The sequence below is a fragment of the Phalaenopsis equestris genome, unplaced genomic scaffold (genome assembly GCF_001263595.1).
Source record: "Phalaenopsis equestris unplaced genomic scaffold, ASM126359v1 Scaffold235151, whole genome shotgun sequence".
Taxonomy (NCBI): Eukaryota; Viridiplantae; Streptophyta; class Magnoliopsida; order Asparagales; family Orchidaceae; genus Phalaenopsis; species Phalaenopsis equestris.
In genome coordinates, this window is record NW_018253037.1 from 118,345 (window position 1) to 132,484 (window position 14,140).

The following is a 14,140-nucleotide window of genomic DNA, read 5'->3' on the forward strand; positions in this document are numbered from 1 at the left end:
TACTTCTGCTATTTTTTAGTTATTTCAGCAGCTTTATTCTCCATTCTTTATGTATTTTGCAGCATGCTTCTAGAAGGGATCTTGAGAGGCAAGATTATGTAATTACAAGGCATCCTGAATTTCGATACAAAACAGAATTTCAGAGTCATGAACCTGAGGTGTTTATCTTGGCTAAACTCAATAAAGTAGATTCGTTCAACAGTTCTTTTTGTCCATATATATATATTTTTTTCATTTTTTTTTGGGGTGCTCAGTTTGACTACCTTAAAAGCTTGGAAATAGAAGAGAAAATCAACAAAATCAGATGGTGCCAAACCTCTAATGGTGCGTTGTTTCTCCTATCAACTAATGACAAAACAATAAAGTTTTGGAAGGTAAATTCTCACTCCTGTAATTTGCTTCTGCTTTTCTCGGCTATATTTTTAGGGTATTTTTGTTCTCAGTGAGGTGTTTTCATACAAACGTGTTTCTGCTTCTGCAGTGACTATAGCTTTTTTTGTAAAGCATAGTTATTAGTGAATAATCCTATTTCTTCTATCAGTTGCCATGATAAAATTATTTCTATCATCATAATGAATCTCTTATTGATGGTTCGGTCACCTCAAACGTCGACCGTCTGATGACCGTGTTAAGAGTCTAGATGTTATAGATTTGGCTTATGTTAAGAAAGGTAGAGGTAGACCTAAAAGACTTGGGCATGTATAAAAATGATCTTAATTTATTATAATTAAATTAAAATATGACACTCAGTAGGCACAATGTAGAAAAAGGATTCATGTAGCCAACCCACCCCACTTACTGAGATAAAGGTTTGAAAATATTATCTTATTGTATCTGTATATGAATGCATGATGGATGGATGGATTTGTGCACCAGAACTTGTCTGTCTGTTGCATGTTAAGGGATTTTCTTTCATTAAGCATTTTCTTTATTTTTTAAAATATCTTTAGTGGTAGTCTTTAAATAAAATATAGTTAAATATATTATTGGTCGCTTTGGAAAAGAACTCATTTCTTTTATATTTCTCTCTCTCTCTCTCTCTCTCTCTCTCTTCTTGTGCTTATTTACTGTTTGAGGTTATATGCTCAATTATTATCAGCACCACCATTATTATCATGATAATGGTTAGGCTGGTTTTTATATGGTTTTGTGGCCAAGTTTTTTCATCTTGAGCATTTTTAGTTGTTTTTTTTTATTGATGGTTCACGCCTATTTTAACTGTTGGATGTTTGAGCTTTATGCTTTTAATTCATGGAGGAGATGTCTTGATGCCATTATCCATTGTTGAATCAGTTGTTAGCTTAGCATTTGTTTTCATGGGCTTTACACTAGGCAGAGTTGATTCAATTTAAATTGAAGCCCAAGTCACTCGATTTTTATTTGCTAGAATTTTAATCAAAATTAAAATTGAAATCTAATCACTTTTTTTTGAGCATGAATCATTATAAATTTGTTTGATTCAACTCATAATAAACTTATGCACTCACGTATACATGTGCCTCCACATCAATACACACACTCGTACACTATTTTTATAAAATGATGTTTCACACATGCACATACCTTTTAAATTATTTATAGAACCTCACTACTAATACTAATTGCATTTCCATACATTTAAATAATATTGAGTTTTAAAGTTTATACATACGAAAGTAATTCTGAGTCAACTTTCAACCTGATATGGATTTATCATTTTGATTTTTTCTTAATTTTTATTTGAGATTGTATATTAATCAATTTTGGTTCAATTGGAAGTTGAGTTGAGACTGAAATATTAGATTTTGAGTTACGACTAACTTACTTAGCCCCACTCAATATCAACCAATAAGCATATCAGTCTTTTTGCAGATTTTTTTTGTTAATTTCCATATTTCTTGTAGCATTAGCTTGTTGCTTCTAATATCTGAGTGCAGTCCTACGCATTTACATCATGCATTTAAATGTTGATTCAATGTTCATAGAACTGTTGGGCTAAGCATGATTAACTTTTGCCCGATTTTCCTTAATCTATGCAGGTTTTATCAAAATGAATTTTTAGGATAATGTTTTTTTAAAATTTTCTTAAGCTGATTTCAGCTATCTCTGTAACTTGTTTGAAATAGTAATGATGATGCATTTACCTTCAGTCTGAACGTGATTTTTGTTATCTCACAGATTAAACGGTTTGAAAGCTAATTACAATCTTTGTTAGTGGTACTGCACACCAAACAATAAAAAAGGAAGTGGCATTTACATACACGTAGAACCCAATTCTTATGTATTTACATATCTCACAGCTAAACTTTCATATTTACATAAATAGCACTCAGATCTTTAATATCACATAAAAAATAACACCATTACCACTTTTTAGAAGTGAAATACAGCTTTTCATGTATATGTTTAAAACATCAAAGTACTATGTATGTAAATATGAATAAATATGAAAGTTTAGGTGTGAAACATGTAAATACATAAAAATTGTGTGCTACTTAAACAAATTTTTCAAAAAAATCAGGATCTTTACTCTAGGATGACACATTTTAGTTGTCTCTCATTTGAAGCTAACAAGCTTCTTAAGTCAAGTGAAAGGAAGATTATACCTTTCTCCTTTTCAATTGGGTAAGCCATCCTGCTGTTATATCGTATGTATCCTTCTAGGGCAGATTCCCTAAAATTAAAGAACAAATGTCCCTTTTATGGTAATCTATGACTAAGATGCTAGGGGTTCATTCATATTATTTATTTAGATTCAGGCGGGCTCTAAGCACATTTCTAGTTGTTGTTCCGATCTTTTTTACAATGTTCAAAAGATATTAAATGTCATGTGTAATACATGGATGCTGAAAGAGCAATTATTTCAAACCAGGTGTAACGATGGCTAGTTGCAAAAAATAGCTGGAGTCTAAAATGCCTTATTTAGAAGGAAGTCATTAAAACTAGCCATGGAAATCATACAGTTAGATATTTATAGCAAACTACTATAAATCTTGTATTCGTACCATCATATTAAATGTTGGAAATTGTAGAGTTTACCAGTGTTAAGAAAATTGGAAAATGGTGAGACCCTGATCCTTGAAATGATGACAACATAACTTTAAATTGATTTTTTTTAAGAATCATTGTTTCAAACTTGAGATAGTGAGATTCAAGCTGCCTTGTTGAAAATTCAGATGACTCTAATTGGCTGAGAACAAGAAGGCAAATAAATGTTTGCAAATTAAAGAGGAGTTTATGAATAAAGGAAAGTGAAAATAGACCAACCAAATCAATGGTTTATCTGGGGAGCCATGTTTAACTACTAACATTTTGCTTGGCTTCTCCAAAGTTTGGGTGGCAAACATCAATCAAATTCAGGAACAACAATTTTAATTTTACCATTTTTTTGCTGCAACAAAGATTCTATTGTAATATGAATTAATCAGGGCATTATAACAAAATAGTCCAAAAACTGGAAGCTTTCACTTCTTTAGTTTGGTAGACCCATTTGGTGTGAATCAGAAGGAAATCGGGAACGATAACATGTTGGAATTTTGTAGGTAATTTTTTAAAAATAACTTAGTTCCATTCTCCAAGGGAAGATGAAATTTACGGGAAGGGCATGGCTTTATCATTACAAGCTTGCCTTAGCATGAAAACACTCAACTGAAGAGAAAAAACTTGATACTAAAGACGACACTTTTGCCCACACAACACTTTCTTATTAATCTAGGCAATGGCCTTTTTAGGTCTAAAAACTAAACAACCAATATCATGTTAATATACGGAAAAAAAAATAATCGACTAACCATGTGTTGAATCAGAATCTATTCGGGAGACACGCCTAAGGATTAGAGCGCTAGACGAGGAGAGAGAGGGAGAAAGAGGGCAATAACATAGTAATGAATCGTAAAAATTGTCTTATCATTGAGGCAACACGTTATTCATAGGGCTAGTTTGGTAGATATTTACATACTGTACCCTTAAGTTACGTAGATAAATCGGGGCACTTTGGTCCGATGTATAATAATGAACTATGAATTTTGTGAGTGTGGCTGAGAGACTGCTAGGCCAGGCGGTAAGCGATTTCTTTGTCCAGACGGATATGATTTTGGTGAGCCTTCTTGAGATGATACGTATTTGGTTTTCTATTCCCTATGCGAGATTGGTTTGATACGTTTTGAAGATCTTGGGTTGTCCCCGATAGACTCCGGTGGGTCACACCTCTCTTCCCTCTCCCCCTTGGGCGTTCTCAAGATCCACATTTACTCATTCTTGATGTACGTCTTAAAGTTACCAAATTTTCTTACTCCTTGATAGCGATGACTGCAATAAGGACAAGAAAATTTTTAGTGCAGGTGAATCTTTCAACAACTATTTAATGCTATAAATAAATGCCCTAGATTTCCTAGCCCGCGATCATCAAATACAAATCTATGAGATGTGGTTTCATCGTTGTGGATTTGTTTTTGCTTTCTAAGCTTTTGTGCTTTTGCCCGTAGTTTCGTGGTGAAAAAGTCTAATTCCGGATTGCAATCTGCCGATATGACCAGAGTGTTGGTTGCTCTTGGGATTAGATCGCGTCGTCCCTCGGGTGACACGTCGAAGTGGAAGTCGATAAAAAGATAAAATCAACTGAAGAAACGAGGACGGGGGAATCATCAGATTTGATCCTCGACATGTTGAGGATGTCCCCTTTCAAGATTGACGACAAGTCGGGGGATCCGTTGTCGGTCTCGTCGGTGGGAGTTCCATCAATGACTTACTTCCCGCGGATTCACACTAGTGTTCTTCTCTTTTCGGATGACCTAGAAATCGACGGAGGCAACCATCTGTGGAAGATTTGCCGTTCCGCGATGCAGGAGGTAGGACTTGGTCTGAGGTGAATCAGATTTTTGGTAAGATTATTTTTACCTCCTTTCCTTCCCTAATAGAGGATGCATGTCAACGATCTTCCTTCCCACATACGGGGTTCTTTACGCTGGGCGTCTTTCAGGGGCTGTTAGGAGCGGCGATTTGATCATTAGCATGGCTTCAACTTCGCGTGATCTAGTTGCCTGTGAGGGAGATGTTGTTAGTCGTCTTGGTTGTCTACCGGGACTTCCGTGCGCCGACTGTTGGAAATGAGGGTGACTTCTACCCAGGATTTGCAAGCTGGGCTGGAAGTGACGCAGTGAGAAGTAGTTGACCTCCGCCGTGAGGTGATCGAGGTCCGGGAGGACGCGTTTTTTATGAGATTCTGTTTCGAGGACGACTGAGCGACTCAATTTAATTTTGGAGGTCGAACTTTGTACAAGAGGCATGTCAGGAGTCTAGTCCCGACCGAGGCTACCGAGGATCCGCTTGTAAAATATCTTCTTTCAAATTGAATCTTTATGTAATCATGGTTCCTACGGAGAATAATATTACTTATTTTTATAATTATTGATGTTTGTGTTTGACATGATAATCTCCTCGATTCTTGTGCACGACGTTTCATTTCCCGTTAGATTATTATAATTGGGTATCGAGTGTCCCATGTATGCGTCTTCAGGGTTTCCTTTTTTAGTGTCATCGGTCTGTCATTTGCTTTCCACTCGTTACTGCTTTATCAATCATTTTTATATATCTCCGAGAAGACCTCACATCTTTAGCCAGGTAATTTGAATCAAGTGTTCCCTGCTATTGCCTTTCGATGTTGGTATTGCCAATGAGACTTTTGTATTTCATTCTACTGTTAAGCTGCAGGCCGCTTGACTGGATGAAATGACAACTGGTAACTATGGTGGCAATCTGTTAATTTATTAAGGCCAACTCCGTCTTGGGCTGCGGCTGCCTTTATGCCATGAACTTTAATTAGTCCTTAACCGTTTTGGGATTGTTTGGGCACATTTTAAGTTCAATTTTTTTGGGATAATTGTGGCCTTCATTGTGTTCTGCTGTCGGCAGGGGATTCCTTTGTCTGTTGACGAGTTCAGTCGCATCTTCTCGGTGTGTCGAGTCTAATAACAATGTTCACTTTGTAGCAACAGGTCAATTCTGGTTTGTCAGTTTCCCGCACCCGATGAAGATCTGGAGGCACTAGTTCCTTATAACCTCCTCTATCGAGGGTTGGGGGATCGAGACGACCCCATCCAACATTCCTTTCCAGAAGAGAAGGGGTGTTGAGCATCCGCCGATCGAGTGGGTCGGAGATGTGGGTCAATTGATCTCAATTCCTCAGTACATCGATCTGGTGACCGTGAATCGGGTCCTGTTTCCAGAGATAGTGGGTTGGATGACAACAAAAATGTTTGCTATTTCTGATGAGATGGAAGTCTCTCAATCATTGGGAGCGCTCTTGCATATTACCTGTAGTGATACTTGGCGGAGAGTAACAACGGTAGACAACAATATTTTTGCCAGGTACGTTTTTTTTATGGATAGCTTCATTGGTTTGGTTTTTGGTTTGGAGGGTTTTAGTTTGGCGGCAGGACCCCCATAATTAGCTGTTACGAGGTTCTGACTCGCATGATTCATTTTATGACCACAACTTCCTGTCGTGGAGGTGCCCCAATTCGTGATCATTCTACCAGGGAGGAAAATTATCCGTCGACAACTTCTATGGAGGTCAGAAAGACTGATTTTGAAATTGGTTCTGTTATCGTCGGGAAAACCTCCCAATTTCCTATGATTGTGTCGGCAAGGAGGGGTTTTCCCTCGAATCGGGCCTCTTCTCAAGATCCCGTGGTGAAGATTCGGTGTTCCCTGATTGTCGGTTTGCCACCATCGACCATTCACTCGATTGGTATTCCGACTCCCCTTCTGCTGAAGCTTATCCCTCCGCTCTTTTGGAGGCTGTCTGGTCGCTCACTTTTGCAAAGTTCTTATGGGGATTGGATCGGGCCAAGGTGCCTAGAAGGCCGATGAGCATTTTTTGGAAGAGTGTGAGAGGTCATACCTTTAGTTGCGGGCCCTGTATCTCGCAAAGGACAAGTGTGCTTCAGCTGCGAGACGTGCCAAAACTTCGGTAGTGTTAGTTAGGGAGTTGGAGAAGTGGTAGGGGCAGCCAAGAGGGACCTTGCCATTGCTAATACTGTGTTGCTACTGACTTTCGAGCTGCTTTCAATTGCCAATAAAGAGAGCCTTCATCTGAAGGAGTTGATGTCGGTTGTGAGGAGGAACTCTTCTCTCTGCTTCTGTCCCACCTGCGATAGATGAAGCTTTTGGACGAGCACCTTCACGTAACGGTCTTGACGGCTGTCGGTCGATTTATAAAGTCGGGTTTGGTCGACCCGAAATGTTCCGACCATCGAGAATTTGCAAATCTATTTTTTCGGTTTTGAGGGATTATTCGGGGATGATAAATAAGCTGAGCGGGGCTCTTTTAATCTGCTCCTTGGAGTTTATTTATTTATTTTTTGTAAACGTTGTATACAAGTGATGTGGATATAATGGATTAGGGATTGTATATTTCTTTTTTGGGGCGAGATAATTTGACGGTTCCTTCTATCTTAATTCTTGTGGGAGTCACGTTTTTGTTAGGAAATATCCTGCTCCTCATTTATTGCCTTGTCTGAAGTAGCCGCGCTTCCTTTGTCATTTATTGTTTGATAGTTTTTCACTTGAGCGGTCAACCGTGGCGTCGCAAATCGCCGTGTTCGTTGAATCCTCAGCCGGGCGACCTTGTCGCCAACGCCGGAGGTCTTGCCCTACTAAGTCGGGTTGGGCGATCTCGGCGTTGCGACACGTCATGTTTGGTTAATCCTTCGCTTGGCGATCTGGGTGCCAAGATGGAGGTCTTGTTTTACTAGGCCATGTTTAGTAATCTTGTAGCCGTGACCCACCATGCTTGTTGAACCCTCAGTCGAGCTGTCTTGGCGCTACGACCCGCTATGTTTGTTGAATCCTCAGTCAGACGAGCTTGGTCCTAAGGCTGGAGGTATTGTTTTATTAGGTCGATTCATACGATCTTGGTTCCACGACCCGCTGTGTTTGTTGAATCCTCAACGATCTTGGTGCCAAGACTGTAGGACTTCATGACATTCATCGACTTCACATGACATCGAAGAGAAAGAAACAATAATAATAGATTTGAATAACATAGAAAAGAAAGAACATTTTATTAAAAGACGAGTACAAATATGAGCTCGCAAGGGAACTTCTCTAATAGGGGCTCTCTTAGGGAATCTTCAAAAGGGGACCTACTCCCCAAGGATCTCTCAAACTACCCCGACGATGTGGATGACATTTGTTCAGATAGGTCCGGGTGAACCTCTATTGATGGTGCTTTCCCTTTTCTCTGAACAGGAAGTCACTGAGCCACAAACTCATTTAATTTCTCGCTTTGACCAGCTCTTCGATTAGACGCCAGAGGTGTCTGCATTCTTTGGTGTCATGGCCATGGTCACACTGGTATTTGCAATACTTCCTAGCATCCCGAAGAAAACCTTTAGCTCTCATTGGGGTGGGCTCCTTGATGTAGTCTTTGTTCTCGATGGCATCCACTACTTTTGCCATTGATACTCTTAGGGCTTGCATCAAGATGCTTGTGGTGGTGTCGACTTTGAGATCTTTTACTTCCAACATTTCTCTCTGGAAGCGTCCTATGAATCCGTGCAGACTCTCATGTTCGCCTTGTTTAAGCTGCCACAATGACTAGGCTCTTTGTAGGCCGCTGAGCGCTAATAAATTGTGCCAGGAACAATCTTTTAAAGTCAACAAAATTGTCGATGCTCTCTGTTGGAAAGGCGTGGAACCACTTCAAGGGTGACGACCTTAAGATGGTGAAAAACAGACGACACTTGAACGTGTCTGAGATCTTGAGCAAACATATGACCGTCTTGAATGCTACGTGGTGATCGCTATGGTTGAACCTACCCCTTATGCCTGTGAGCCAGCACGCTGCCTTTCTATCTGGGCGGACCCTGTGCTATCCTGATACTGAGTCATCGACTCCTTTTGGGCCGCGTCCCGCTTTGCCGTTGCGTGTGCTGGGGCCACCTCTTGTGGCTAGTTTTGCCCTTGTGGGGCATGGTTCCTCTCTAAAGCAGTGATGGTCCTTAAAATTTCAGTGATTTGACCCGTCATTTGTTCCATGATCTGAGCTCTCATTTTGTGCATTCCTCTTTCCATCCTTTCTTCGATATCCTCTTGTGGGCGTCCACGCTGGGTACTGCCCTTTCCTTTGTTTGCCCTCTTTGGGATCGCTGTGCTCCTTTCTAGCTGACAGTATGACTCCATGCTCACCATATCTTTTAGGATGTTCAATTTGAATCTATTCGGGAGATACACTTTGGGAATAGAGCACTAGATGAGGAGGAGAGAGAGGGAGAAAGAGGGCAATAGCACAATAATGAGTTGTAAAAATTGTCTTATTATTGAGGCAACCCGTTATTTATAGGGCTAATTTGGTAGATATTTACATGCTGTAGCCCTAGGGTACATAGATACGACACGGGCACTTTGGTCCAATGCATAATAGCAAACTATGAATCCTGTTAGTGCGGCTGGACGGCTGCTAGGTCGGGAGGCAAATGATTCCTTTGTCCAGGCAGATATGATTTTGGTTAGTCTTCTTGGGATGATACGCCTTTGGTTTTCTATTCCTTATGCGGGAGTGGTTTGGCACGTTTTGATGATTTTGGGCTGTTTCCGATCGGCTCCGGTGAGTCGCGCCTCTCTTCTCTCCTTCCGCTTAGGTGTCCTCGAGATCCACGCCGACTCATTGTTGATGTGCACCATATATGTAACAAAAATTAGTGTTTTGAAAGATAAAAAAATTTGAATGTCATAGTAGCATGATATATAGTTGATTTTTATTCATGGACTGTTTTGCAAACATTTTAATATGGTAATACTCTAGCGTCTAGGATTTTAATTCAAGTCTAGCATGCAATAATGATTTAATTGTAGCCAAATAATGAAAAAAAAAAAAATACAGGTTTTATGGGAAACAAGCAATATTAATTTCAAAACAATTTTTCACTTACAAGAAAGTTGCAAATGACAGAACTCTATGCAGATGAAATATTTATGACCTACTCAAAATTAAAGATGCAGAAGTTAAGGGGCGTCAAAATTATGCAGAAGTTAAGGGGCGTAAAAATTGCTCGCATTATTGAATTTTAATGCAAAAGAAAAAATGAATCTATTGAAAAATTGACGAAATTCATTCGTGCTTTCAACCAATAATGGAATTGGTCTGTTGTAGATAGGTCATTGAAATACAAGCTTCATTCTTGTCTGGATGTCATCTCCTGGAATTTAAGTTTTCTCATTTGATTGAATCACAAAAGGAGAAGGATTTATATATCTCAAGAGATTTTTCATCACCCATATATCATGTTATTTACACGTCATAACTCTCTATTTATAATCCCTATTGTATATCAAATGAATAAAAAAGAATTTATTTGTGGAAAGAACTGCCATAGGATTGAATCAATAGACCCTTAGCCACTTCTTAAAACAAGTCACCAAATAGTCGCAATCATCTTGCAAATATAGCTACAAAGGAAACCACATAAGCCGCAAATAGAGGAACCCTCTAAGTCATAAGAACCACACATGGGAAAATGTAGAACAATCATAGGAAGGCAAAAATCCAAAATGGAGGAATCACAGAGTAAAAATCAGCGGAGCTGCAACAAGCCCACAATGAAGAGCTACAAAATGCAAATGAACCTGCTATTGCCCCGTAGCACATTAATTATGCTAGCTTGAAAAAAAAAAGGCTTTGATGAATTCTTTAGTTGATATTATTCCAACATATATGGGTATGGTTGCCACTTTTCCTATGAAAAAATCCATGATCGTTCACAAGTAAACTTTTCTTTCTACCTTCAAAAGATATTGTTGATAGCTACCGTTAATAATGAACATGATTTTTTCACCAATAATTTCTTTGTGAAATAAGATTGATAATGTTATTTAGGAAATTCACACATCATTTATTTGATGTGAAAGGAGGTGGTGAAAAATGAGAAAAAGCAATGAGTTAATTGATGGCTCATGATTTAAAGCCATATTTGATACATAAAAATTAGGGTAATATTAGAATATTCTAGGAATTCTAATTCGAATGCCCTTGAATGAATTTGTTTAAGCAATTGTGCATTTTAGTAAATATTTATAATAATAATTATATGGCTTCTTGCTGAGACCTCATAAATAATGAGGGGAATATATATATATATATACCCGCCGCCGACGCCATCCTTGTATATATATATATATATGGGGGGGGAGTGGTTTCTTCGAAACCACTATGGGCAATGTTTGTTTTTCTTCACTTCTCCAATAATGGCCTCATCGGGGTTTTCTATTGGCTTTACAGGTTGTAATTCGCCTCAAAATTTACAATATTATTTTTGAGACAGATTCTCAAATCCTTATCGATGTGTTCTCAAGTGCTTCTACGCCTTGGTGGGATTTGATTTATACTGTGAATACAATTTGGGATACTATACATAGATATAACTTGAATATATAAATATCCTACATTTATAGAGAAGTCAACTCTCCTTCGAACTGGTTAGCCCGTACGGGCAGAGACGCTAATGATGTTATAAGTGGGACCTTTACTCTTCCACAGCTTCATATTCTTCTTAATGGGGACCTACTTGAAACTCCATATATCAGATTTTAGTTGGGTTAACATTTTAGCTTCTCTTGATTTTTGTCTTACGTTATATTCGCTGGTGATGTGTTTCTTCGGTTTTAAAGTTTTGGCTTGCATGGCATGAGATTTTCTTTTTTTAGTCATCAATATATGGCTTGCTGTTGAGGATTGGGTTTCGGTTGGGGCTTCCTGCCATATGTTCTATGGTTAATTATTTCTCTTGATCAACTTCTGGGAGTTGGGGCATGGAGGACTTGCTGAGGCATGTGGTTGGATTCTTTGTATTGGTTTTGGGAGATTTCCTGCAAAACTCTATATTTATTATGACCTTACGCATCTTTGGATGGAGTGTGTGGTGCTTGTTTTTCTGCAGGAATTTTTGCGAGCCTTGGGAGTCCTCGGGGGATTGTTCGTTGCTCTAGCTTTTGCTTACTCCGTCGGACGCAGTTTGTTTCTTATTTGGTCTCTTCAACTAATGCTGTTTTTCTGTGTACATGTAATTTTGGGTATACTTTTTTTGCTTGGTATACTTTTTGGGATACATGTATTTTTGGGTTTTCTATACCTTTTAGTTTTCCTTTTCTTCTTTTTTGTGTGGCGTTGTTATGTGGACAATGGAACCTCTAGGTCCTCTTTGTTTTTTTTTGCTTTTTAGTTGGAGATCCATTTTTTCTCTAATTTGTAACTTCTATTTTTATTAACGCGTAGGGAGCCACGAGCTGCTCTGTTATAAAAAAAAATAAAAAATAAAAAAAATAAAAAAAATAAGCGACTCGAGTTGCCCTTGATATCTTCACGCCGGAACGAGAACGAAGCCTGTTCGCCACATCATCGCCTCGTTATACTCGAAGGGAAGGGGAGCGTTGTAGCAGGTTTGTCGCCACCCTAGCTCTCGCACGAAGCCTCGTCTTGCTCGAAGAAGAAGGGAGGGGAGCGTTGTAGCAGGTTCGTCGCCGCCCTAGCTCACGCACGAAGGTTCTATTTCACAGAGCCTTGCCTTCTTCCTCTCCTTCGATACCGACTCGTCTGACCACGTGAAAGACTTCTGTCATCGCTAAAGCCGCACGCAAGATTTGATCGATTTTGACGTAGATTGCACCCGCAGTCTGCTCTTTCATCCTCTTATTCGACACAACAGCTCTATTTTAAAACGTCTACCCCTGCGGCATTCTTTCTCCATTTTTTGTCTTCTGCTTTGATTGCTACTGTTCCTCGCTCAAATTAGTATCTAGGCAAAGAATCTTTTGTTGAGGCGCTTGGTAAGGGTCTAGACTTTGAGAAGGCTGTCGAGCATGTGGTGTTTCCTCAGATCTGTCATGATTATCTTGAAGGGAAAGCTTACTGTCCTTTTGTTAAGAGGGCATGTAGGAAGGGTGGTAAGACCACTCTTATTTTTGCAGACCTCGAAGTCTCTACTCTGGTAAAAAAATTCAAATTCACGCTAGATATTCTTATATTTTTAGTTTGAACTTAAGTTATTTAAATTATTTCTGAAGTCTTACTATTGTCTTTATAAAACAAAAACTATAGAAGTTTTTTAAGTGATGCTCACTACCTTAAGTTGTATTTTTTATGTTATAAAAGAGTTACTTCAAGACAAGTAACAGTTAAGTTTGAGAGATTTTGATACTTCAAAAAAATTTTTAATTTTGCATATTTATTTAAGGATTATATTTTGTGATATTACATTTTAAAGAAATGTATTTTCATGTTTTATTGCAGGTATGCTAAGTTTCTTGTGATATTGCACTCATTGGGAAATTTTCGTTGGGACATCCCAAAATGGAGGTTATTCACAAAGCTTTTGAGGATCTTAAACTTGTAGGACAATGGAAGGTGGGTCTCTTTGATGGGAGACATGTGATGATACATTTGACTATAAACAAGACTATGATAGGATTTTTTCAGGAAATTCCTCACCATTTTAGGAAAACTAGGAAGTTGCTTAAGCTGTCTCCTGAATTTGATACTAACCAAGAACCACCTACAATACCAATATGGTTTAAGTTACCTAGGCTTAAGTTGCATCTTTTCAACCATCAGGTTCTTTATTCTATTGTGGTCATGCTTGAGAGACCAATGAAATTAGATGTACCCACATTTAAATTCACCAGGCCTTCTGTTGTCAGAATCATTGTGGAGAGAGATATCACTTTATCTGACATTGAAAAAATTGACTTGACACTGCACATAATGGGTATTGACAACAGATTGTCATAGAATAAAGACCGTACTATTGCACCCATTGTAAGATGTTTGGACACACACTTGAAAAATATTTTATTCTCCATCTTAATTTGAGATCCCAACTTCAAGTGCCTCACCTAACTACTCAAGAAACACCTATTGTACCTGCTGAAATGGTGGAAACTGCAACTAGAGAGGATATTGCCACTAAATTTGCCCCAGAGGAGCACCCCTCACTACCTCAGCCCCCCATGTTACTGAAAACGAGGATACTCTCATTTTGGTGCCAGATAATGCTCCATATGCTATAAAAACAATTATTGCTGATGTTGAGGGTCCTCATACCTTGTCGGAGTGCCAAGTTCAAGTTTTGCAACAGGTAGAAGCTGATCCTTTTGATGAACAACTCAG

General features: G+C 38.7%; 1 protein-coding gene across 2 annotated transcripts in view; it reads left to right on the forward strand.

Annotated features, from left to right (window-relative positions):
* LOC110039087 (serine/threonine protein phosphatase 2A 55 kDa regulatory subunit B beta isoform-like) overlaps nt 1-14,140 on the forward strand; it is a 75,301-nt gene that overhangs the window by 9,267 nt on the left and 51,894 nt on the right. For both annotated transcript variants that reach the window (XM_020744040.1, XM_020744039.1), the window contains exons 3-4: nt 63-158; nt 255-374. In XM_020744040.1, coding sequence (XP_020599699.1) covers nt 63-158; nt 255-374 — 216 coding nt within the window. The remainder of the gene's footprint in view (nt 1-62; nt 159-254; nt 375-14,140) is intronic.